The sequence below is a fragment of the Zosterops lateralis genome (genome assembly GCF_965231275.1).
Source record: "Zosterops lateralis genome assembly, chromosome: Z".
NCBI lineage: Eukaryota > Metazoa > Chordata > Aves > Passeriformes > Zosteropidae > Zosterops > Zosterops lateralis.
In genome coordinates, this window is record NC_139800.1 from 13955975 (window position 1) to 13981950 (window position 25976).

The 25976-nt window shown below is 39.6% G+C and overlaps 1 protein-coding gene across 1 annotated transcript in view; it reads right to left on the reverse strand.

The window, feature by feature from the left end:
- ITGA2 (integrin subunit alpha 2) overlaps window positions 1–19153 on the reverse strand; it is a gene marked incomplete at its 5' end in the record, with an annotated part of 48998 nt that extends 29845 nt beyond the window's left edge. The window contains 9 exons of the mRNA XM_083883730.1: window positions 1165–1238; window positions 2521–2686; window positions 3110–3260; window positions 4313–4461; window positions 5601–5728; window positions 6181–6295; window positions 9865–9956; window positions 10886–10995; window positions 18954–19153. Of these exons, the coding sequence (XP_083739856.1) occupies window positions 1165–1238; window positions 2521–2686; window positions 3110–3260; window positions 4313–4461; window positions 5601–5728; window positions 6181–6295; window positions 9865–9956; window positions 10886–10995; window positions 18954–19153 (1185 nt within the window). The remainder of the gene's footprint in view (window positions 1–1164; window positions 1239–2520; window positions 2687–3109; window positions 3261–4312; window positions 4462–5600; window positions 5729–6180; window positions 6296–9864; window positions 9957–10885; window positions 10996–18953) is intronic.
- Between the last annotated feature and the right edge of the window lie 6823 nt (window positions 19154–25976).

The following is a 25976-nucleotide window of genomic DNA, read 5'->3' on the forward strand; positions in this document are numbered from 1 at the left end:
CTCATCCTCTTGCAGTAGAAGAGTGATAATCCCTCTTAATAGGTCATTGAAGTCCTGCACATAAAGTCCTTTAGTTCCCGCGGCACTGCAACTCATGATAAAATTGGTTTATTTAACACTGATAATTTCCCAAGTCTGTCCATGCTGAGGCTGGGCTTGTTAAGTCCATGGCTTTATGCACCCATGATCCTCAAAAGACTGAGGATCACACAAATGCAGCTGTGCAAAAAAGTTAAAGCCCCTTTTTTAGACAACAGAAGATTTTAATGACAGCACACAAAAGCTGATGCAAATAGATAGTTTAATTCTTAACATGAGATGTTCTTGAGAGAACATTTAATCTAAAATCCAAATTAACTTGGCTTATTATATAGAATCCTTCGTACAGAAACACTTAATCTTATACTTGTACATAGAAAACATAGTTTTATTTATTCAAGTTATTAAAAATTTTCACTAAACTGACATACTGTTACAGAAAACTGCAATAAATTTGAATGTGTAATTTTCCTGAAAAAATGCCCATATGTTTCTTATTTTTTGCATTTCTTAGCATCAACTGCTTCATAATTTAAAACTTTGATTCGTGCAAATACAGAGGACTTATAAAAAATAATTTAATTCATCTTTTAGGTCTGTGAGAAAGAAACAATTTTCTTGTATTTTCAGTTGAAAGCTTATTGAACCACATTTGGATTTTACAATGAGGACTTATTTGAAAAAGATAATCTTAAAATTGAAATATATCTGATTTTTTGATCCCAATTTTTAAGTGAAATATGCATTAAACAAATATTTTTAATTTTATAGTTTATTGAGAAATTATTTTCAGACTTGATTTATTTATATGTTGGTGACTGCCTACCAGCTTTACAATATAGCTAGTCACAAACATGGGGAAATTAAATCTATGCTGCTACATGAGCTCAGAAATCACTAAAATCATTGTCTTAACACATTTTAAAAACAGTACATGAAACAAACTATAATACAAATATACTTATTAATATATATTCAAGTATAAATTTTAAAAGGACAATTTGATATTCTCCTGCTTGTAAAAAATTCTTAAAATTGGACACTGTATTTTTATTTCTCTTTTCTTACACTCGTGTACATATGTACATCTATTTGTATCATTAAATAATTAAATTAATCCCATACCTTTTTTTGTGAGTAATATGCACTGAAGCCCACCTGTGACATTTCCATTTGGAAAGTATCACCTTGATCAGTACCTGGTGAGACAGATATACATATTTGGTTATTTCTATACAACCACATAAAATCCAGTCTTGCTGCCTCTGAGTTTAGATATATCTGTGTATTTCCACCAATTTGGCTAAAGCATTTACAAACAATGGAAACCAGAGCTGGTAAAGTAGAAAATTTGGAGGATTTAATGGCAAATTGATAAGATGGAGCCATGAGCCATGGTATAAGTCTCTTCCAAAAAAAGGGGCAGACGATGATGGTCAAGATGGTTTGGCTCAGTTTGGACAGTCTTGCCACTGTGGCTGGTCTCTTTTTGTGTTTCCTAGGAAGCATTAACAGCCTGAAATCAGCAGCTTTAATGACTGTATATTCAGAACTTTCAAACAGAATTGGAATTTTTATTTTTATAGGACTTCAAAAAGCCATTGTATTAATCTTGAAAAATACTGTTACATCCATTTCCCAAGCTAGATGGATGGGAATTCAGTGGGAGTATACTCAGTAAAAAGACCAATTCCCCTGTTTTGAATAGCAGGAGGGGCTAGCAAAGAATAGATGTAAGTGAAGGGAAGATTTCTTCCTGAGCATAGGGAAGTGGCAGACTTTCCTTAAGATCTTTAGGGTTTTGAGAGCAGATTACACATCTCCAATATAAGGTCAGAAACTTAATTTAAAAGGTGTCTTTGGGGGCAGCCAAAGTATCTCTGTGGCACGTCTGCAACACCCTCCTCTGAGTGACACACAGGAGTGTGGGTGGTGCCAGGGGGGACCTGGTAGGCACCACAGAAATTGCATTTTCAGTTCTGTAAGCAGTATTCTAGTCTTCTGGTTTGTTTTGCTGGGTTTTCAGGTGGTTTTCTTTTTTTTTTTTTTTTTTTTTTTTTTTTTTTTTTTTTTTTTTTTTTCTTCTTTTTTTTTTTCTTTTAATTTAAAATGGCTTAGGATTCACACAGGTGAAGCTCACAAGCATAAAGATACCTTTATTCTTCTGGTGCTAACAAATACATTTAGTTGCATACAGAAAAGCCCCCATGCCTGAAGCCCATGACATGACAGAAATTTTCATCAGCTAGGGAATGTTTTCCCCAAACTGCAAAAATTAACTTAAAGCTCAGGCTAATTAGGGGTGGAGAAGCTGGAGGAACACCTGTGAAAACCAGACCCCTCCTGGTGAGCAAGGAGCAGCCTGCAGCTCCAGCTACCCCTCATTTTCACAATACTGCACTAAACTGAAGCTAAATAAAATCATAAGCTTGTCAGCTGAGAGAACCTGATCTAATTTTTCAAAGACATTGAGCAGTTTACCTTCTATACTAAAAATGCGCTCTCCAAGTGTTCCTGCTTCTTCCAGCAGTGCAGCCTCGGATGACACATTGAAGAAATACTTTTCTGTTGGGTGACTAGCGATTCCCTTGATTTCTTTAATTAAGTTTTTAGTATCAAGTTCATTCCTTAGTAAGTATCCCAAAACCTTGTGTAAAGAAACAAACAAACAGCAAAATAAGAAGAGAGGGAGAAAGAGAGATCATGGTGCTATTCCATTTCCTCCTGTACCATTTTAGCAAATATTAAAAAAAGTTACCTTTATTCATATTACTGAATTTCTTATTAGAGTTCATTCTTATGCAAGAGACCATTCATACAGGAAAAGTACATAAGGTCTGGCAAGGGAGAAAACCACTGAAGTTTCCCAGGCAATTCTAGTCTTGCTTTTTCAGCCAGAGAAAAGACCAGTATCTCCACCAATTCAGAGGTTTGACATTCTTCAGTCTCACCAGTTTAACAATGTGTGCATAACAATGTGTCTGCTTTTGTATAGAAGATGCACTCTCAAACATACGCAACAAAACAATCTTTCAAACATGCAGTAATGTATAATTTTAGTATTACTTACAGCAATGCCAAATCTGGTTATATTGTCTTCGTTGCATTTACCTATCACTGTTTTCAAGTTGGAGCCATCGTGTGATTCACCGTCTGTCACAACAACCATGACTTTCGTGGCTGTGGGGCGTCCCCCCGACTCAGCTGAGAAGGCATGCTGTCTGTTAATAAACATGGGGTTTATCACACATCAATCCATAATGCATGGAATCCAGCAAATATACTGCAATGAGTATGTCCATCACTGAATTAGAACAAGTTGCTTCCGTACTGCGTAAGAAATGTAACCAAAGAAACAGGAAAAAAAAAATGTAGGACTGGAAGGAGTAGATGGTGCTTCTGATAGAAATATAAATTCCAGGAAAAGCTTTTTTTTTTTTTTTTTTTTTTTTTTTTTTTTTTTTTTTTTTTTGTACAAATATTTCTAAATGAAAAGGGGGTTTTATCAGAACTATTAAAGTTTTATGACACCATGAACTGGCATCACCAAGCTCAGACAAAAATGGAACAGAATTAATAATAAATTTCTCAATACTACTGCAAATACTGACTCCATTGAAGGTTTAGTCTGTTCCTAAACCAAATTCTCAAGTTTATTTGATTCAGCATGTATTTTGACCTAGAGTTCTGTACTTGATTAAATTTCAAAACAACATCTCCTTGTTGAGAAATGGACCTGGTTTGTTTACATGTTCAGAGTCATGAAACATTGGTTTAAATTTTCCCTAGTTTTTCATACTCATGGTGCTGCAGTGACAAACTGACAACAGACGAGAGGTTACATTTTCTCTTCAATCGACCAAAGCCTGACCTGCAAACACAAATGCTACTGGGCTCACTGAATCCCTGGATAAACTTTACTTCTTCCAGTGGTTTTGTATCTTCTCTAAAACCTTGTCCACTCTGTTTGATGCACTGTCATGTTTAGAGATCTGTGACATAACAAGCAATTCTGTTGGGTACCAGAATACCTTTAGAGTAGAGTTCAACCCTATGGTTAACAATATGCCTTTCAGCAATTCTAGTTTACATGTTCCTGTACCAATATGCATGGGAGACTGTAAATGTACCTGATGGATTCTGGCTAATGCTGGGAACCTACTCCAGAGGCCCTGGGCACATGATCTGCCAGTGGGAATGAAATTCAAGATGCTCTCATTGCCATGTAAGGTAAGTTACAACAGTTGCACAGTAGATCATCAATGCATCTCACCTTGCATTGTCAATGGCTTTGAAAGTATTAGTGAGATCTCCTCCCTTCTGAGATGTTTTCTCCATTGCTTTAACAACCTCATCCTTTGTTTGATACGTGTTCAAGTTGAAGACGACGCGGGGATCATTAGCGTACTGAATTAAACCCACCTATGCAATAAAAAAAAGGTGTTAGATTATCATGCTTTACAATTAGCTACACAGAATCATGATGCTTACTTATGTGTCAGTTTGGTGTAAAAGGTCTGCAGATGCATAGTTCTCTTTCAACATATATAAAACCAATTAATATTAACACATTTGAAAAGCAAAGAAAGCTAAAATGCTCTTGCACTTTATATAATTTGTTATGGACTACAATATGTTACAGCAAACAATCTGAAATAGTAGACATTAAATGTTGGCTTGGTTACTTCTGGAAGGGCTGATGGCTAGCAATAATACAAGGAGCTCTCAGAAAAATGAGAAAATAGCAATAGTTCTACAAGCTGAGAGCACCCCAGTCTGATTTCTTCTAAGGAAGTCCTAAAGGTTAGTTACTTTACAGCACAAACCCTACTTTTTTAATATAGGTGAAGCTAAAGATGTATGATAAGAGGTGCATTTAAAACAAAAGAAAAAAGAGGAGATGCTAAAGGTGAGGTTCAGAAGAAACTGAGCAGGAAGCCTAGCTTTTAAGCACCTCACTTCCAAAGTAGCCCAAGGAAGAAGGCAGCCTTTGGGAGAGAGATTTCCAGTGTCCCAGTCTTTGTTCTCAGAACTGTTTAGGGAAAATGGACAACTGTAAAGACAGAAGATTTAAAAAAAAAAAAAAAAGGCAATAACATTTTCCTTACTATCATCAAATCAAAAGGAAAAAAATCCTCAAAGATCAGTGAGTAAACCAGCAAGAAAAGCTCCTGTTTTAAAGATGCAGCAGTTGGAAAGCAAGAGTTGTATGAAAAGCCCATTAAAAATCTGTTCTACTTTTATCACCTCCCCAAAAGCTATTTTCAACTACTTTTACATCTAGTGTGTGAAAGAGATCTGACTCCCCTAGATACAACATAGACTTCTATTTTGGTGAATTTATATTTTGGGTCAGATTACTAATCCCTTTTTGAAATACGATAAGCATGAGATAAATTTCCCAGCACTGAATAGGATAACTGTGTAATCTGTGGCTTTGAGGGAGGTACTGTAGTTACACAAAATCATGTTTGGTTTCCTTTAAAATTGGTTGGTTTAGGTTTTGTTTTGTTTGGGTTTTTTTTTTTTTTTTGTCTTTCTCAAATATGTCTTTGACTTACCTGGGTCTTGTTAATGCCTATGTCTAAGCCTTGTACAAATTTTTTCAAAAATGCCCGCACTGCCTCCCAGGGATAAATGCTGTTTGACTCATCACAAACCACCACAACATCTATAACAGAGGAACACTCTAAAACAAAAACAAGAAGTGGACAGTAAATGGACTTGCAGTCTCAATATATTCTTCAGCTAAATCCAGAGGTGCATATTTAGGTCTCACACAGGCAACACTTCAGATCAGAAGGCTTTGCCAGAATGAGGACTCAATAGGAGCATATGTAGGTTTTAAGCCTGCAATGCCTCTGAATACAGAGGATTAAGACCATATTTGCAAATGCAAATTTGCATATGATGCAAATATGATCAGCATCAGATAACAAGTTGTTAGTATTTACATATCAATCCTGGGACCTTGCTTTTGGCACATAAATTTTCTTAAGAAATCAAAATTAACAGTCCCCAACACAATATCTGCTGGTTTTGTTTGATATGTTTGGACTGGTGTTTTTTTTTTTTTTTTTTTTTTTTTTTTTTTTTTTTTTTTTTTTAATTTAATTGACTCTGTTTTGCATGTTGCCTTACTTTGAACAGCAGGAGAAAAGCTTCTTAGGATCTCGAAACTTGGACTGATTTCAGAACAAACTCCTGTTGCATAGTATTGTCTTCCACACTGCTGTGCCCACAAGGGACCACAAGTCTTAAAAAATAACAACAAAAAGAAACTATAAAAGCAACGAATACTTGTCTCACCATATCTATACACAAAACCATCACAAGCAGGACGACAGGCACATGGGATCAGCGAGGCTCTCTCGGGTTACCGGGCCAAACCCCTTCACAAACCCTGGGTGTCCCCCTGGCACCCCCCTGGCACAGGGGCCTCCAGGGAGAGGAATTCCAGTGGTGCCGTCCCCGCGCTGCAGCGCCGACCGCGGCCGCCAGGTGGCGGCAGCGCCCCGGACATGCAGGCCCGGGGGACGCCGAGCGAGGGGACAATGACAGGAGAGAACAGTGACAGGAGAGGGGGACGGGGACAGGAGAGGGGGGACGGGGACAGGAGAGGGGGACCATGACAGGAGAGGGGGACGGGGACAGGAAAGGGGGACAGTGACAGGAGAGGGGGAACAGCGACAGGAGACGGGGACGGGGACAGGAGAGGGGGACGGGGACAGGAGAGGGGGGACAGCGACAGGAGAGAACAATGACAGGAGAGGGGGACAGTGACAGGAGAGGGGGCAGTGACAGGAGAGGGGGACAGTGACAGGAGAGGGGGGACGGGGACAGGAGACGGGGGACAATGACAGGAGAAGGGGGACAGTGATCGGAGAGGGCGGAAGGTGACAGGAGAGGGGGACAGTGACCAGAGCGGAGGGCCGTGACCGGAGAGGGGGGAGAGTGACTGGAGGGGACAGCGGCTGGAGCGGGGGGCCCGACAGCTCGGACCCCCCCGAAAGCCTCGTCCCGACGGGAATTCACCCCGCATTCCCAGGACAGAGTGCAGCATCTCCCGGCTGCACCAGCGGGAGAGCTCTGCCCCCGGCCGCGCATCCCCCCGGCCGCGGGTTTCCTCGGCTTTGGGGGAAATGACCCCGCTCCGCTGCTGAAAGCCATCTCGGTACAATGAAGTCTTTTCAGCTGGATCAACCAGATGTTATTTTCGCCTTTATACATCTTTATATGTACTTATATCAACCACATGTTAAGGCAGCATTTTGCCGTGAGAATACTGGGGGAGTTGTGTGTGTGTGGGTTGAGGTGCCGAGTCGGTGGGTAGATTTCCTTCTTAAAAGAAAACATTAGAAACTCGAGGAAATAAATAACCTCTACATAACCTCTCTCCAACCGTTCTGAGAGAAATCATAATTTCCTTATATATACACTCTGGTTGCATGCACCCCTATTGAGGAAAAGAGGAACTATTACACTTTTCTCAAGAATACTGGAGATATAAAAGGTAATTAAATTCAAAAGTAAATCGAAAATGAACTAAATCACCCACTGGCTTCCCAGTGAGAGATGACATCAAACTATCCTAAGATATTCAACCACATGGCAGATTTTCTAGATAAGAAAGGAAGTATATCCACATTATCTGATCTTGACATAAGTACTTTTTTTAGGTGCTACATGTGGCATGGTTAGCTCTTACTGAAAAAGACAGATTTTTAAAGAGGTGAAGGATACAAACTAAATCATCTATATGAAGGTCATTGAATGGAAGGGAGAGAAGCAGATGGGTTGACTGGATGAGTGCAGGTGACTCCAAGCATGCAGCCGGCATGCAAAGCAAATACAGCTTCAAGATGTGTGATGAGAAGCTGATGAGTTGGGGAAATACCAAATACACTGTACAGTGCCTGGGAAAGACTCACGTGGAATACAGCATAGACCTGGTCTGAGAGAGGCGTATTTTAAAAAGAACATATCAGTCAAAAAACTCTGTGTTTGTTTAGCAGGGCAAAGGAGAAAGGTGGTTGTGGGCTGTCAAATAGAGAAGGGAGATTTTACACACAAGGAGATGAGAGCTACTTCTTTCAACTAAAGGCACAGCACTGCCCAGAAAACAAGTGATAAAAATTTATATGGGAAATCCAGAAAAACCTTGTTACCCATCAGCAAAATTCTTCAGCACCTCTCCAACAGGACTAAGCATGCCTCAGAAAAATGTAATGAGCGTGTGGGAAATGACTGCCCTGCACTTAGAATACCTGTGGGAAGCAATCCCCTGGCATCAAACAGCCAAAACAACAGGATCTGGGAGCTGATGTGCCACCCTGGGTTACACTGCCCAGCCAAAGAGCACAGGACTGAGCACACAGCACACAGCACAGACTGGGACAGGCAGGAGGCTGAGAGGGGCCACAGGAGGAAGGAGAGCAGTGAGCAGGGAGGAGGAAACCCTAGAATAACCCAAAGAGCCCATCACAGAGACCAGCTGCCACAGACAGAGCCTCGGAGCAAAGTCCCAGCTGGAAGCAGCTTGCAAATACCAGTAGGCAATCCATGCATGGGGTTCAGTACCTGCCACAACTAAGTCATGGGGCTTTTGGTATTTGTTGAGGCTGAGTCACAGATAAGCACCTGTCTCCAGCACCTCATTCTCCTTATGTCAAAAAAGAACTCCTGTCAATGAAGACGTGACTGTTTATATCTTCTTTTTTTTTTTTTTTAAATACATGCAAATTAAGGAGAATCAGTCAATAACATGTGGATCAGGAAATGCTTTTTAACTGAGAGATATTTGAATATCATTAGAAAATACAAATTTCCCTGCATGAGATATTTTAAGACACTGCAGTTACTCATTAAAAGTGGCTATACATAGGACATTCACAGTAATTTAAAATACTATTCAAGAAAGAGAGTAAGACTTTTTTAATCAAGGCCTTTTCAAGCCACAAGTCAAGAAAATTACTGTTGCTGTGTTTTGAAGTTATGAATAACTACAACAATTCCATGAAAACTGCTGGAAAGGTTGGAATTAGGCATACTTCTAAGTACTTCAGTAAACTGAGCTAAATGTTAATGAATATAATAAATACTTGAATACTTTTGTGACTACTAGAAAGATGCGACAAAAATTTCAAAGCTTAAGGACAGCCTAGAGCTCTTCTCTCTGTAATTTATTGTTCTATTTACTTACTGCACATGGCTACATCAAACTGAAACACACCTACACCCCAACAGTTTTCATGCCTATGATTAGGATCATAAAAAAGCATATTAAACAGGCTTTCACTTCCTTTCGAGTAAGAATTCTATTTTGCAAGCTCCAAGGACGGTGGTTTGTGGAATATACACTGAAAAAATGCATCCTCTTCCAATCTTACTAACCAAATAAAGCACATCACAAATCCAAGGGACTAGAAATACTGATATCTCAGGAGAACAGTGCCTGTGCAAGTGTGAATGAATGATAAAGGAGACATTATATAAAGTCTTTTGAAAGCACAATCAGAACTACACAAGACTGCCTTAAACAATTGAATGGTGAAAGTATTCTTGCCCATATTGTCTGACTTAAATTACTGAGACATTAATTATGATATGATGTTTATATAAATGAGAGAGACTTCATAATTTTCCTGCATTAATGATACATTTTACAACTGATTTTGGACCCTAGGTAATTGCAGTGGGATGTACTAATCCATGCTGCATAATAAAATACATTTAGCTTGGATTTATGAAAAAATGTGGAGAATTCTGGTTCCTGGATTCTCCTCAGAAGTTTCTGTGTGTACTGCATAAGGTCTTGATACATACCAAAAATCCTCCAGTTTTTGAGTTCTGTATCAGAGTCAAGCCAAGGTTCATGTCCTTTTTAATTTCAGTCACATTTGGAATATTTATTAAAGCTGAAATAAAATTAGATTAAGTAATGACAGAATAATAAATAAGATGTAGAAGCAATTTACTAAGTTAGAACTCCTTTCAAAAACTTGATTTTTCAGAATCTAAGGCACCTTTACTAAATGGTTGCAGCATGCAATTCTGAGACAAAAGAAACCAAAGCCAATCTTTGGGGGGGAAAAAAAAATTGCTAACAATTAAATATAGACATCAATTATGTATGGCCATTTAGAGTATCTGCCCTGAAGAGAGCTGAAGGCAAAAGAGAGGAAGAAACAAATCTACTTATTGCATATTTTTGGCTGGCTGAGTAGCTGCAGCTAAGCAGCTACTGTTACATTCCTCAGGACACCAGACTCCCCTGATCCAGTATCAGGCTTTAGACAAAAACCTGGAAGGGGCAGCAGAGAGCAGAAATTATTTGCACCACAAATAGACTTAAAGGAGGCATCTCAGCACACCCTGCTGCCTCATATTTCACAATAATGTGTCCAAACTTGAACTCAATTTTATAATTAGTTTGCAAACACAGACACACCCCCTTACCTGGTTTAGGGATGAGAGGGACAGGCAACCCCTCAGTCACCCACCCCCGGATGCCAGCACAGAGCCCTCTGCCTGCCAGACACTGGCTTTGGGACCCGCAGTGTTCCTGCCCCTTGGCTGGAGGGTAAAGACCCCAGTGGGTGACACTGAGACCCCAGTGGCTCCAGCTGCTGGCACCACCTGGCCCGAGTCCAGTGGCAGGCATAAATTTTTGCCCAGCCAGACATGTCTCACCAGCACTGAGGCCTTGCAGAACAGACACACCTCCACAGAATCTGAGATTATTTAGACAGCTAGTTAAGGAAAGTTTTTATATGGTAGATTGGCCTCATCCTAACACAAGGGGAAACTGAACAAGTGCAGCAAGACATTGTTAATTAGAACGTACCTTGTAAATTCAATTTTTTACATGTGTTTTCAGACACACCAACAGGACATGCATATATATCTCCAGTTCTGTTAGTAGGATAGCCACTCCAGGGTGAACCAACCAACAGCCTAGAGGAAAAGGAACTTCATTAGGTCCTTAATGATACTGAAAAAGTCCAGCAGCAGCATCACATGGCAACTATGGATAACAGGCTTTCACAAGATATAGCACCAAGGGCATTCAGCTGTAGAAGTCTTCTCTGGAACTGTCCAGGAGCGGTACTTGCATGTCAATTCACTACACTGGATTCACCAGGGACAGCTTTGGTGGAGAAGAATGGGAGAGCCTTTGGGGATTCATTTGCCTCAAACACATGTACTGTTTTTAATGTGACATCATGTCATAGGTCAGAAGAAATATAGTGAAGGTACTAATATACATAGATACATAAAATTTTAGAAGAATATATATGTTGGGGATTGAGACACGTATCACTTATTGTTCTATCAGTTAATAGTTAACTGCTTCCTTTTAGGTTATTCTTTTAACTGATAAGAAGCATTTTCTACAGGATCTGCTCAGCAACAATCAAACACTTATGTCTGAGCTTGAGCACTACCACACCTTGATAACACTGAGTCAGAAGGAAAATACTGCAGGTGGTAACAATATGCTGCAGAAGTGTGTAATCCTGAACAAGAAAGTTAATACTTATGATAATTTTGCCTGCAGCACAAAGTGATTCACGTTCTCTGACTCATTTCTTCATCTGCCATAAGGTTTCCCCCAGTATCTGCCCCTCAAGACTCTTTTAATTTTTATCTGAAAGCCTCCACAAAACTGTTAAGTTCACCTTCTGGGAATACTGCTTAAGAACACTTATTTTTCATCAAAAGACGATGACTTCAAGGGTTATTAAAAATAAAATAGATTATTGAAAAGCAGGGATTAGGGGTATTTGCTCCAGCAGCAATATGACTATTTTCAAACAGAACAATCCATGGTAGCAATTAATGTGTTTTGGAGACTGTAGGAAGACAAGCAATGGGGCCCCAAGACAGAACATTGAGTTCCATTAGAAAACATCTTCTTTTAGTTGGTCAATAGGTTGTTTAAAGCAAAATTGCTATTCTCTAAAATTTTATAGGTAGCTAACACAAATATACCTACACTATTAAAAAAGTGAAATTATAGTAGTTCAAAGCAATTTCTGTAGGTCATATTAACTTCTTTGGGATCATCTGATTTTACTGCTGTGATATTATTACTAGTGTGAATAAAATGGTTATGAAAAAAAAAGTTTTAGATGCACAAGAAAGGGGTTTAGACTTTTCTTGTTTGCTCAGAAAAAATACTGCTAACTGCGTTTTCTTTTTACAGTTTATTTCACCTCGATTAAACACAACATTATTTTATCCGTTCAGCTGGGGGTTTGATTTCAGGTTCTCTTTCTTGTGTGCCTGTGTATTTTAAGAATGCCTAACTCTTCTCCATTACCTTGTTGGAAAAGGGTGATCACGCAGGCAGCAGGCACAGGACTTTGTGTACTTCTAGCATTTCTAAATATGCAACTTAGGTTCATATAAACACCTTTCTCTATCAAAACAATGTACATTGCAGTAGCTGTGAGGAGGCCTCTGATTTTATTGTTATTTTGTGTTTCTGAGCCTTTTCAGCAGAGTGGAAACCAGAAACTCCAAAGCTCAGCACAAAATAAACAGAGCTCATAAGAAACTACTGCACTGGTCATGTGCCAACAGATAACAGATAATCTGCAAATACTTGCAGTGACACAGAGGGCTGGAGCTGGTCAATAGTGGGAGGAAAAAGGATGAAGAGCAGGAGGAAGACATGGTGTTAACAGTCTCCCACCTTGTTAGGCATTACTGAATTAGGTAGGGGTATAAAACGCTAACTGGGCTGATGAGAGAGAAGGGATAGGAGGTTTTGTGGAAACAGGAAACAGTTTTAAAATAGATGGCAACACTGCATGTGCAATATCTGAAACTGGAGCAGCTTTTCAGCATTAACTGTCAAGTTGAACATTGCACTGTGTACATTTATAAACACTTGTATTTTTTTTCCAAGTTTCCCAGAAGGGAAAACATATTTCAGAGTCCTTGCAGGATGACAGCTACTGTTCAGAGAATAGCTTTGTATCTTGGAAATACCCCCTGCAACCACTCCCATCTGGTCATGAAATTCAGTGTGAAATTCTGTGTTGTGCTGGCAGAGCTCTGCAGCCACAGGTCCTGAGAGCTCAGACCATACAGCTTCCCTCACAAGAAGAATGAGTGAGAAGAAGAGGAACAGAAGCATGGTTGAGCACCAGCTCACCCCAAATCCAAGCCTAACTACTCCAAGCTAATTCCAACCTATACCCCATCTACTGACATAAACTAGAGACAAACATCATCCCCACTTTAGCATTTGCTAAAAGCTGTTCTCTCCTTTCAGCATGCACACTTTTGTTCATTTCACGGGCATTATTTGCCTCCCATTTTCCCTGCCCTCAGCATTAACTGCAATCCAGACATCTGCTTATATCAAGGAACCATGACTTCTAAAACTTGATATCCACAAGATATTTTTACTTTTGGTACCCCTGAAGCAAACCTTGGAGCTACTGCATGGTACAAACAGGAAAATGTAAGATCAAATAAGATGAACTTTTCTCATTTTAAATCCAAATTTAAACCTGTCCCAAGTAAAGAAAATTATTTTTGTCTTTCATTTGTCTTGCACTCCTTTTTACTGGAATTTATTTTATTAACTTATTTTATTAACTTATTTTTCTGTATTCCTTGTAGGTTTGCAGAGTCTGTGAATCTCAACGTCATACCTACATTGGCAGGACAAAAGACGCCACTCTATACACTGAATTCACACTTAGAACTGACTGATACTGATGGTGATTTTCAGAAATGAACAGAGCTATTAAACCCATTCCATTATTTGACTTAACTAGCCTAACCTGTCATCAATACATGCCTGAGAAAAAAAATTATTAACTGACTTATGCCAAGTTTAACCCTCTACTTTTAATTGCCAGCCTTAAAGGCTCTAGGAAATAACATAATTTCTATTTCTTTTGTATTCTTTGCCTTATATTTAATACCAGCCTTAATCTACATAAGAAATCAGAAAGTCCTACTTGCCTTTCAAAATTAACATAAACCATTACAGTAGGGAGTTACACAACACTGCTCTGGGAAAATGCATGTGTATCTTTCTGAAACATCAGAAATGAAGATAGCAAGGGAGTATCTGGTTAGCATCCTGCTAGCTACAATTTTTTTTTTACTGTAATTAGACAGGATGCATGAGACAAACTGAAATGGAATATATCAGGAAAGAATGCAAGAGTGTAGTACTAAAATACTTGAGAATGCTTATTTCCCAATAAACTGTACCATGCATAATGTATTAATTAAGGTTCTTTTTCAGCCATGAGTTAAATATTTGTTTTTACAAAACTTCTTTACTTGTCCTTGTAGACTGTCTTCACAAAATACTATAGAGAGTATAACGTAATATTGCTACTGATGTTATTATTCATCTCCCTACTCATTCTCCAACACTGTATATAAAGCAATGGCACAGGAAGTCAAATGAAGTTCAGCAGCAATGCCTTACCACACAAGCTGCAGGAGTGGCAGATCAAAGTGTAACACGAATTATGTCTGGGAAATTACACCATGACAAAGCTAGTAATCAGCAAACTGTGATGTAGCAGAAAGCAAAATCAGAATTCATAGCAGTGGGCTGAATTCCCAGCTGTTGTCAGAGCATGTTTTATATTTTCTGGTTTCTTTTTTTTCCCCCCTCTCTTTTCATGTATTTGGTTTTTATTGTGTTGTGTTTTGTTTTGTTTTCTAAACACAAAGATGGCTAATAGGAAAATAAAAGTAGAAAGAACCTCTTAGACCATCTGGCCTTTTTTCCTATAATTACAGGAAGTGGTAAGTAGATATGAAGACCAGAAAACTCTTTACGGTCAAAGATGCTTCTCTACACACAGTAAAACACTTCTCACAGTCTAAAACTTTTGATCCTTTCAACAAGAATCAAAAGTTTAAAAATTACAGTGAGCTATGGCAAGACAGTCTGAGTGACAAACTCAGAAGTCCTAGAAGAAAACAGCCGGAGTTCCTTCAAGCAGGAAAAGGGCAAACTGTGGTGCATACAGTCAGGGAAAACAAAACTGGGTAAAGAACTCAGCATTAGCAGTAGTTCTGGCACTGAAAAGACAGAGCTGCAACAATGGCAGCTTCTGTTAGGGGAAAAAAAATACCCTCCTAAAAAGAAATGGCCTTCCTCATTAAAATCAGAAAGCTTTGAAAACATAATTATTTCAATAGAAGTTCATACAGAAATGAGCCTTTTTGGCAAAATACCTTATTGGTCTGAAGAGGCAACACAGAACATTAGGAGAAAGGCCACTATATTTGGTGACCAGTGAGCAGTAGGCAATGATTATTGAAACTACTTCTGGTAGTGCAATAATCATGTCATACATCAGTAAGTGCACTGTATATTAAGGTGTCATTACTGACATGTGAGCTGAAACAAAATATTTTAAGACAAAAAAGTCCCTCTATATAAATTCAAAATCAAAATAATTTTTTAAATTGCAAATTCTAAGCACACAGACACAGCTGAGCATGTGTCTGAAGACACATGTGTGCAGGAAAAAGCATTTTAACACCTATCTTCAACTATTTCAGTCTTCCTCACCTGAGACAACTATAAAACCAACTCTCAGTGTGGAGTAAATACTGTTATCTCTGAAGGATGTAATGTCAGCTGCTGTTCAGGGAATGCACATTCAAGATGAACTTGACAGGGTACAATCTAGCTTTCTAAAAGATTATATTTATTAAATAACAGAAGTTTTAGTCTCAATTTAAGATTCAAATGCAGATGACCTCTTGACAGGGAGAACCACAGCATAAAGTGAATTATATTTCTGTGGTGGCTAATTACTTGTATGGTGAACTGCTTTTCTAATTGATGAGTTCCATTGGTATTCACAGTTTCTCTCGAGTTCATTAAAGAGCTCCCATTTTAAAATTCGCACCAGACACTGTGAAAAGCTTAAGCTGTGCTTGACTTGCAAGTTTGTCCTTATTTTTGAGCACCACATGCCATCAAGGCTCATCAATGCACAGCTGACCAGTGCTCAATTATCCTGGATGGTCTGTCCCTAGCACAAAAAAGTCATTCTGGTGGTGTGTGTCACAGCATCCCAACATGTGCCAAACTCTTCAACAGTCCTGCACTCCATTTTGGTCTGCCTTCCCTCTTCTCTCTGAACTCATCTCCAAGGAAAAGCAAAAACCAGTACCAATTCTGCAAAAATTCTTCCTTTATCATTTCTTTAGTTCTTACTGCCTCAGGAGATGCACCTCCCAGAAATACTGCTGTAATATAACTAGCATCTGCTGTATTTCTGTATCTCTCTTTTCTACTCTTTGAGAGAGTACAGGAGGATTTTTAAAACTGTATTTTATTTAGCACCCTTTGAACTCATTAAGCAAAATCTAGAAAGTGATAAAATTTCTGGTGGACCTCAGATTCTGGAAAACCTCTTTTGGGGAGAGATGGCACCCCAGCAGCACATGGTGTGGTGAGCAGCCCCACTCCCTGTGCCTAAAAAGAGCTTTCTAATACACTACATTCTTGGTGCACAGTGACAATCTCTTCACAAAAGCATATATAAATGCCCCCCTCAGACAAAAAAATCATCCTGATCTTATCTCAGACTGTTTATCTTGTTCCCAGTTCAGCCACGTCAACAAGAACTCTGTGCACGGACTGCAGCCTCTGCATTGCTCACAGGAGAAAACAACTCTACTGAACAACATGAAAGAGATTGAGTGCTCTGTTTGGGTTGGGGTTTTTTTTGATTTGGGTTTTAGGGAGTTTTTTTGTTTGTTTGTTTTTTAATGCATACAGGAGAAAGCTCTATTGTCCCAAGAAAATAAAAATAGCCTAGAAATGAACAGAACAAGACAGTAGAACGTGACTCACTTTTTTTTAAGTTTGCCTAATAATTTTTTGAGTGGAAGACTGAAAAGGGCTTTTCTTCACTGAAGAGTCTCTAACAAGTCCTAGTTACTTGAGCACAAGTTAATAAAATCTCCTTGATTTTTGGAGACAGTGATGCAGTGAAAAAACTAATGGTGAAGTGCCTACACACTGAAAAGTTTACCAGATTCAAAATACACATATACTTTGGAGAAGATTGGTTGAAATTCATGATTATGAAAGTCTTTTCCAGTCTAAAGGATTCTAAGACTCTGTAAGGTAGGAAAAATTAAACCAAAGTTACTTTTTTTTCCCTTCTATCCAGCATACATTATCCAAGAAAGTGGTAGTAGAGGAGCTTTTATATTAGAAGCAAAACTAAAAGAGGGAAATATAAAATGTAAATAGCTTGAATGGATCAGGCAGCTATTGTTTCTTCCGCAAGCTTACAGAAAAACTCACAAGATGTATAAAACACAAGGCAATTCCTCCATGTAGGAGGCAAAAAACCCCTTTCAATTCACTACAGGCACACATTCTTGTTCTCCTTCAATGGCTTTACACAGAAGTTAGGGTTTTTTGGGTGGTTTGTTTTGCTTGTTTGTTTTTGTTGTTGTTTGTTTGTGGGTTTTTTGGTTTGTTGATTTTTGGGGTTTTTTAAAGCGCTCTCTGATCTATGGGTGACTAAACACACAATTAAAGCAGGCAGAAAACGGTGGTGAGAAGCCACCACAGCATCAGTTGAAGGGTGGGGGTGGGTTGGAAGTCCACCTAGCTGAGGGAGAGGAAAGGCCAAGGTTTCAATTCAGAGGATCCAGCTCTGCTGGTGCTTCCTGGTCCCTGGCAGCAAACACCTTTGGGAAGTTGGGGGTGGTTTGTTGTGCAGCCCACGGCAGCACGCACTGCCCCCCAGAAGTGCCATCACAAACATCCCAGCAGTTCCGAGCCAGCTTTCTCAAACTTTAACTGCACAATACATTTTCCCATCTATTTTCATGGATTTCAGATTTCGACATCTTACTTCCTCTTTCCTGAGAAAAGCGCAGTTACTGAGCCTGCTGTCACTTGGGCAGGACAGGCAGTTTGCTGCTCTTTGGGTTCTCACACAGCTCCTGTCCATGGAGGCTGACAGCTCTGAAGTGTCTCAGCAGATCATAACATCTATAATCTGGCGTGGCTTTCTGCTCTAGACTTAAACCCAGGTACACAGAAACCAATTAAGAGTTCATTTCTTCTCACCTATTCTCAAAGACTTACAGTCCTCATACGCAAAGACACCTTAAGCTTTGTGACTGCTGAGGTTGCAGAAGAGGAAGCAATGTGTCTTCCACTCAATGTGCTTACTTCTAGTAATATGTTGAAGTTCTTTTTGAAACCAACATTACCAGGAACAATATTTTACTAATTGCTTGTCAAGCCGCATGTTGTGGCAACAGTGGATTTCAGTTCAAATTTTGTGGCTGAAGAGATGTAGCAGACACAATACTTTGCTGTGATTGTGTTATCATATACATCCAAATACACCATCCCTTGAGAAAGAAAACAGTTAATACTGTATCACACACAAAATTATATCCATTTAATTTAATTTAATATTAATAATTAGAACTCACCAGACCTAATAATTTGTTTTGACCTTAATAATGTCAAAATTGAAAAATATCCCACATTTATATAAAGTGTAACAAAGATTCTCTGGGTACACAAAGGAATGAAATGCAAGTTAAAATTCTAGAGAAATTGTAAGCCTAAGGAAATCAGTATATTGGAGATGAAGTAAAATGTTACTATAAGAAAGACCTCAGGTCATATGGTGTTAAGGAAAAAAGCATGAACCATCTCATTCATACGTTTTTAGAATATCTCAGCTTTTTAGAATATCTCAACTTTTAATAACATTAAGTATTTATTTGTAAAAAGATAGCTCTAATATAAAAATGAATTATCCAGAATCCTTTTAAATGAAATGTGGAATTATAAAAGAAATATTAAGAGTTGCAATATTTTTTACTTAACCTTTTAGCTAGACATAAACCAAGCTATTCAAACTGCTTACCATTTGCCTTGTTCATTTATAAACTGTTGAACTGCATATCCAAACTGCTCTCTTGGTGGACCAGAAAATATTTTTGCTTCCAGGAGCCCAATATTGTAGGCTTCACAGCACTTATGAAGAATGCCTGTTAACAGAAATATTATGGTTATCACAGAAGCAATTAAAGAAGAATTTTGATCCCAGTGAAAAAGGCTCATCATCTGGCACAGCTCCACCAGCAGAAGAAAATAAATACAGCCTTTGACACATGCTTGAAAAAACAATGTTTTTGCTACAGTACCCTGGTCATGTGAAATGCCTCCCTAGCACTCTTGATGTGTGTTGTATTACTATGGGCAGAAATCAATCACTCATTCACTTTTTGCCTTAACAAAAGTTGCAGCGTTACTGGAGGGATTGTTTTAGCTGAATAGAGGCAAAATGTGTGATTCAGAGCTCTGTTATTCTCCTTTACCTTCAGCCATAAGTTAAGTTTATGGCACAGCAAACACATCAACAGTCTGCTGAGGTACACAAGAATCACACAGTCTTTTACTTAAGCCCTTACTCAACCACTGCCAAATCCACCAACAAACTGTGTCCCCACGTGCTACATCTACAAATCTACTAAAACTTTCAGGGATGGTGATTCCACCCCTTCCCTGGGCAGAGTGTTTCAATATTAGACAAATTTTTCCAAGAAGAAATTTTTCCTAATGTTCAGTTTAAGCCTTCCCTGGTGCAGCTTGAGCTCTTTTCTGCTCGTGCTACTGCTTGTTGCCTGGGAGACGACACTGACCCCCTTCCCACAGTCTCCTTTCAGGCAGTTGTAGAGAGTGATAAGGTCACATCTGAGACTCCTTTTCTCCAGGATAAACACCCCCAGCTCCCTCAGCTGGTCCTCACAGGACTGGTGCTCCAGACCCTTCCCCAGCTCCATTGCCCTTCTCTGGACTCTCTCCAGCCCCTCAGTGTCTTTCTTGCAGTGAGGGCCCAGAACTGGACACAGCACTCCAGGTGTGGCCTCAGCAGTGCCCAGCACAGGGGGACAATCCCTGCCCTGCTCCTGCTGGACACACCAATTGCTGATCCAGGCCAGGGTGCCCTTGGCCTTCTTGGCCCCCTGGACACACCCTGCCTCATCTTCAGTCACTGTCACCAGCAGCCCCAGGTCCTTTCCAGCCACTCTGTCCCAGCCTGTGGCCCTGCCTGGGGCTGTTGTGACCCAAGGGCAGGACCTGGCACTTGGCCTTGTTGAACCTCACCCCACTGACCTCAGCCCGTGATCCAGCCTGTCCAGATCCCTCTGCAGAGCCTTCCTGCCCTCCAGATCAACACTCCCACCACTCATCCTGATGTCACCCAAAATCTGATCCCCTCACCCAGGCAATGGAGACATCAAGGCAAAACTAAGCCCTGGAGAACACCACTTGTGACCATCACTGGACAGCTGCCACTCCATTCACCTTGACTTTCCATGCTCAGACAAAATGCCCTGACTGTACTTGTTAATACTGTTTATATTTTAGTTTGTGCCACTGGAATAAAAATGAGATTATCTGCTGCATCAGAAAACCTAAGTTTTTGAGTCATTTCATTATCATGCCAGAAGGCTTTGTTTTCAGTCCAAACAGTCTGAACAGTTGTCCAAACAGGAAAACTTAGAAATACAAACATGCAAGGTAGAAGAGCATTAATAAATCGTGACATTTAACATTGCAACTCTACTGAGTTGTGTTCTTTGTTCTTAATTGCTTTTCCTTGGGCACTTATGTGCCTGAGAAAAATGGTGTACCATTCCATGACATTTTGGAAGGAACTAGCAATGTGGACTGGGGACAAAGTTGATTTTGTAGCATATGGGGGTCCACTCTTCATCCATAAAGGGCTTGATTTATTTTTTTTTTTCTGATCAAGAACTATAGGTAGATATCTAGGAGAATATCCACTAGGAAGGCTGCAGGGAAAAGGCCAGACTCCCATGAGGGAGTAGGTAATTCCTGCTGTGAGTAGGTAACTTCTTCCCCAGCGTGGAGCTGGAAGGACTGAGACAACAGTGGGAACCCAGGAACAAGCTACAGCCCTGCTGAGGAACCCCTTAGAGCTCCAAAAATGGCAATGATGGAAGGAATCATGACTTGTGGTTGCACTGTGCAGCTACTCCCTGAGGTTCCCAGATGAGGCAGGTTCACAGAGTTGCTCATGGGTTAAACAACATCCCTCATGTTTCCCCTCCCTTCCTGTGTGCCCAGACAGAATGAGTTTTATCTGCTTTACACATAAATATGCCTCAGTTATTTAGTATGAGTCACTGTGTTGTAAAGAAGTAGGCTTTTCAATAATCCCTGACAACCAGGACACTTTAAGGAGGGATGGCATCTTAAAAATATAATCTCAGATTCTAACCATTTCTCTAGTTTTGATGGGCAGAGAGCTTGCTATTGGTATCACTTTCTCCCAGGTCCCAGGAGAAGCTTTGGAAGAGAGGTTAACAGGGCTTATATCAGCATGAAACAGCCCATCACAGTAGATGAACTGTAATAGTAATAATGATAATAAAATCATAGTGAAAATATTAAATTCACAACCACAGGCTTGCAGGCAAAGTTCATGACCTGAAAAAAGTGTCAATGTATTTTGTTCTCTTGCCCACAGAATTCAAAACAGAAACATCACTAGCAGAAGACTAAATACAACTCCAAAAGAGTTACTACTTTTTCACCACAAATTCAAAACAGGAAATCATATATTAGTTATCTCAAACAACCACTACCTACAGTCAGGCTCTGGAAAGCAAGAAGTCATCCTTTGCTAGAAGAACAGTTCCTTGAGAAACATCCTTAGAGATAAATGTATTTCCTGAGTCAAGCTATTTAAGACTGGAGAAGAGAATATGTACAGACTCATTACTCTGTGTTTTCCAAGCCTTTTGACACTAAACACTAGCTCATATAACCACAGTTTATGTCTCGGTTTTGAGGACAGGACTATCTCCTATTGAGATAGTAATAGACAATTGCCAGTAATTCCTTTGTGTTCTAATATACTTGTATTTTATAATAATATTTTTTCATGTCATATCCTGTTTTGTTTTATTTTTGTGTCAATTATTCAATTGTATTATCTTCAATCAGAAATCAAGCATGACTTAGCAGTGTCCCATTCTCAAGAGGCCCCAGGAGACTATATCACAGTGCCATCCTTCATGTAAATACCAAAGAAGAACCCTCCACATTATATACTCCACAAGAAAATAAACTCTGGCTTTTGAAGTAAGAGATGGAAGCAATCTAGAATGATAAACAGTTCCAGTCTGACCCAAAATCCAGTGGCATTTAGAGAAAAACTCCTGACTGTCTGGACTGTTACACACTTATAGGCAAATCGCACTGCAAGCCAAATGGTAACACTGCTGAGTGCACTGGACAGCTTTGGTGAAAATACATGGAAGATGTTTCTAATTTACATCCAAGGTAAGAGTTTTATTAAATGCTACAAGGAGGGCAAAAATTTCCTCCAGAGCTCTGTAAAAGTACAGGAAGCAGGTATGACAGCCAACAGCCTAAAGGAAACTCCCCATGGCTCAGATTCCCCTGGGGTGCTGTGACAAGTCAGATGGGGTCAGCAAAATGTGTGCTGGGTCATGTGTTGCCTGTTCATCTCCTCCCTTGACCTCCCACTGGTGTGCAGCATCCATCCCTGAATGTCTGAGGTCCTATTTTCTCCAGGATGGGGGCGGATTCCAAGGAGCAAGGACACTGCCCGTCCCTGCACTGGGAAGCTTCAACTCTTGTAGTTCCACTGGGCTCCACCACAGCTAACAAAAGCAATGTCCTTTCCTCTTCTCAGTGACCCACACCTTCTTCTCACTTAACCATTTCACCCATTCTTCCTATTTACCACTCAGGCTTGATTTTATTCTTTTTAATCATTTGCATGACTGCAGCATCAGAGCACTGCTCTTTGAGAGCAAAAATGTATAGCTGGAATAATGAAAAGGTATCTGCCAGGTCACAGGTCTCTTCAGTGTTGCCTCTACCGTGTTCACTTTCCAGACAGGCAGCCAGTAAAGGACAGTGAAAAGAGATCAAAAAAAAAAAAAAAAAGCAATCATAAAACCCAGCCTCTGAAGGCACACTGTGTTCTGCAGTGCTCTTACAGATCAGCTTTGTCTCTCAGTCACAACTGCTTTGCAAAAATCAACGTAGAAATTTTGGCAAAGGCCATCTGGCTCAGCACAACCATTATCAAAAGAACCTAGTTTCAGCATATCTCAGTCACATTTTAAATTCTACACTTTTATAATCATCAGCAGGTATTTTATATCTACTCTACAAAAATCTTAGTTGGCTTGGGCCTAGCAAGCACATACTGGCAATAATATAGTAGGCATTTTTCCTCCTGTTTTCCTCCATTGTATATGGTGCTTACACTAAAAGAACAACTTTTATCCATTTTGTACATCTATCTTAATATAGTATGCATAAAAAGAAACTCAAGCATTTGCAGCCAAAAAAAGAGAAAATTCTAAGTTTCCTTTAAACCTATTTTAAGCCTGTGCAAAATAAGAGGGTCTCTTATGCATTAAAAGGGTGCCAATCATTGAAGTATTTAGGTTCAAAGTACTGTACATTCTAGGCTGGAACGATTCAGTATCTGTTGCTGCCTCCAGGCAATGAACTTTGATAATTTAAGAATCTTGAAATAAAGAAAACTAATTCACTATCTGGGTTTTGATAGCTTCTGGTGACAGACTTCTACTTTGTGACCTAATGATCGTGATGAGAGATTGGTTGGGCAGGTAAAAATGCACTTCCTAACTTCTGTCTGTAAATGGCACTTTATTTACAATCATGTAAACAGACTGTGTGGAACAAAGGAAGCCAGATACAAGCCTAAAGCTTCTGAAAGCCCCTCTGCAGACTTCAAAAGCAGCAGTTCTTCTCCACTGGAAAGGGTGCTTGGGCAGTTCAGTTTAAAGAGAACACCTTCCGTAAGTAGCACAGTCCCAACGTCAAGCTTCAGATGGGAAGTGCAAGAAAAAAAAAACCCTAATGGGATAAAAGAAACTGTAAGCTTGCTAATAAACTCTAGTATATCTTTGCACAGTGGTTTTTTTTTCCTGGGGATTCCCATATTTCAGCAACTGCATTATTGCAGTGTGAGCCATGGGAGCTGCAGTGCAGGTACATAGCTGATTTTATACTTTAACACCAAGATTTTTTTTCTCCTAGTAGGATGAAAAATAATACATGTTATGACTTGGCACCTTTAAGCCTTAACCTGTGGGAATTCTTCTGTAACTATAAATGACATGCCTAATGATAGCTCTAATGCCTTCTGTTTGCTTCATTATGTTTGCACTACAAGCTGAAGCAAGTTTTAATGAAGTAAAAGCCCATATTAGGTACACCCAATAATTTTTTGATTCTGTAAGCAAAGCTCACAGCTTAAAGTGATCAAGCAAAAAATGTCTGTTTGATAATCAATCTTTTGATATTAAGACTATAATAGCTGTTTGATTGAAACCCATTATTCAGATTAGAAAGCATAAAAAATCAACAGGATAAAAAAGTAAAATCAGATTTTTATGTATTTGATTATTTCATTTGGTGAAATAAGTTTATAAAACTCTATAGAATGCAGTGAACATAATATTAGTCTATATTTTGTACCATAAGTATCATAATAAATGTGTCATTTTGTTTTCATTCTAAGTAAAGATTGAATTTTCAATCACATTTTACTACACTGCAAAGGTAACATGCCAATTTAAGAAGGCAATAAATTACAAAACACCATAATTACACAGCCTCAGTTATGCCAAGTCTCACCTATTATTAAAATATCCAGTCAAACAGAGGCATTGTCTGCTGTTGCTATTTACAGCTCTCCATCAGACAAGTCTAGCAAAGACAGTATCAAGAAAAAAGACGACTTTGGACTCTTTGGACTCAAGAGAATGGACTTTGACCACTGAGTCTATAAGACCCACCACACACTAAGTTTTAAATTTATCTAACATTAACCTTGCCAGTAGGAAAGTTCGCCTTTTTTCCTCAACGTTACGGTGTTCACTTCTTTGAACAACTGCTAACTGTAAACCAGAGAAAGTTTGTTATATAACCCAGCTGAGTAACCCTTTGTCTCTGTGAGTGAGCATTTGTGTCAGCCGTGATGCCAGGGGAGCACCCTTGGCAGCTCCCCTCTGCATGGCAGCACACCCACAGCTATGACCACTGCCCCTGCTGCCAGCTCCAGCAGGGCAGCCCACCCCCAAACCCCAAACTCAAGGTCAGCAGCCTGCTGAGGGATTTGGGGGTGAAAGGGGTAAGTACGTAGTCACTGAAGAAAAGCAAGCCGTGAACTAGCATTATGCTAAAACTGTGCACTATGGTTTTTCATCTATAAATTGTTTTTGGTGGAAAAATTAATACCCCACTGGACTACTGTCTGTTTCCTGAATTAGTTTCTTAGATTGGCAGCCACTAAGATGTGTACTGCTGACATTGCCTTAATTGCTCAGTCTGGCCTATTTAAAAATATCTATTCATTCCAGAAGAGGGCTTTGCTTTGCCCCTTAGGGTTATACTGCTCCAAGAGGGCCACTACAAATTCCATGAAGAAAATTTTTCTCTTGGTCTCAAAGATTTTTACCTCCAAAGAGCACACATCAGCAGGGCTCTGAAGCCTGTCAGACCCTGCTGAGGACAGAGAAAAGAAAGGGGTGGGAGGGATGAGAGAACTTGTAGCTGTTGTTTTCCACTGACTTCATCTCACAGTGGATGCACACTCTGGTTCAAGCTTTCTCCATGACTGAAATATTTCTAAGGGCTGTCTTTGGGGCAGATTTTCAGCTATTTTGTATTGTTCAAAGCCACACTGGATCTCCTTAGTTGTCAGGGAACTTGAAAAAACACTTTTGTCTCAGCCTGATACCCAGCTGGTTTTTTTTTGGTTTTTTTTTCATCCCTCTGCAAAAGTTTGCTGAAGCTGGCTCACAGATTCCAAAGTTAGAGAGGGAGTACAGGCACCTACAGATCC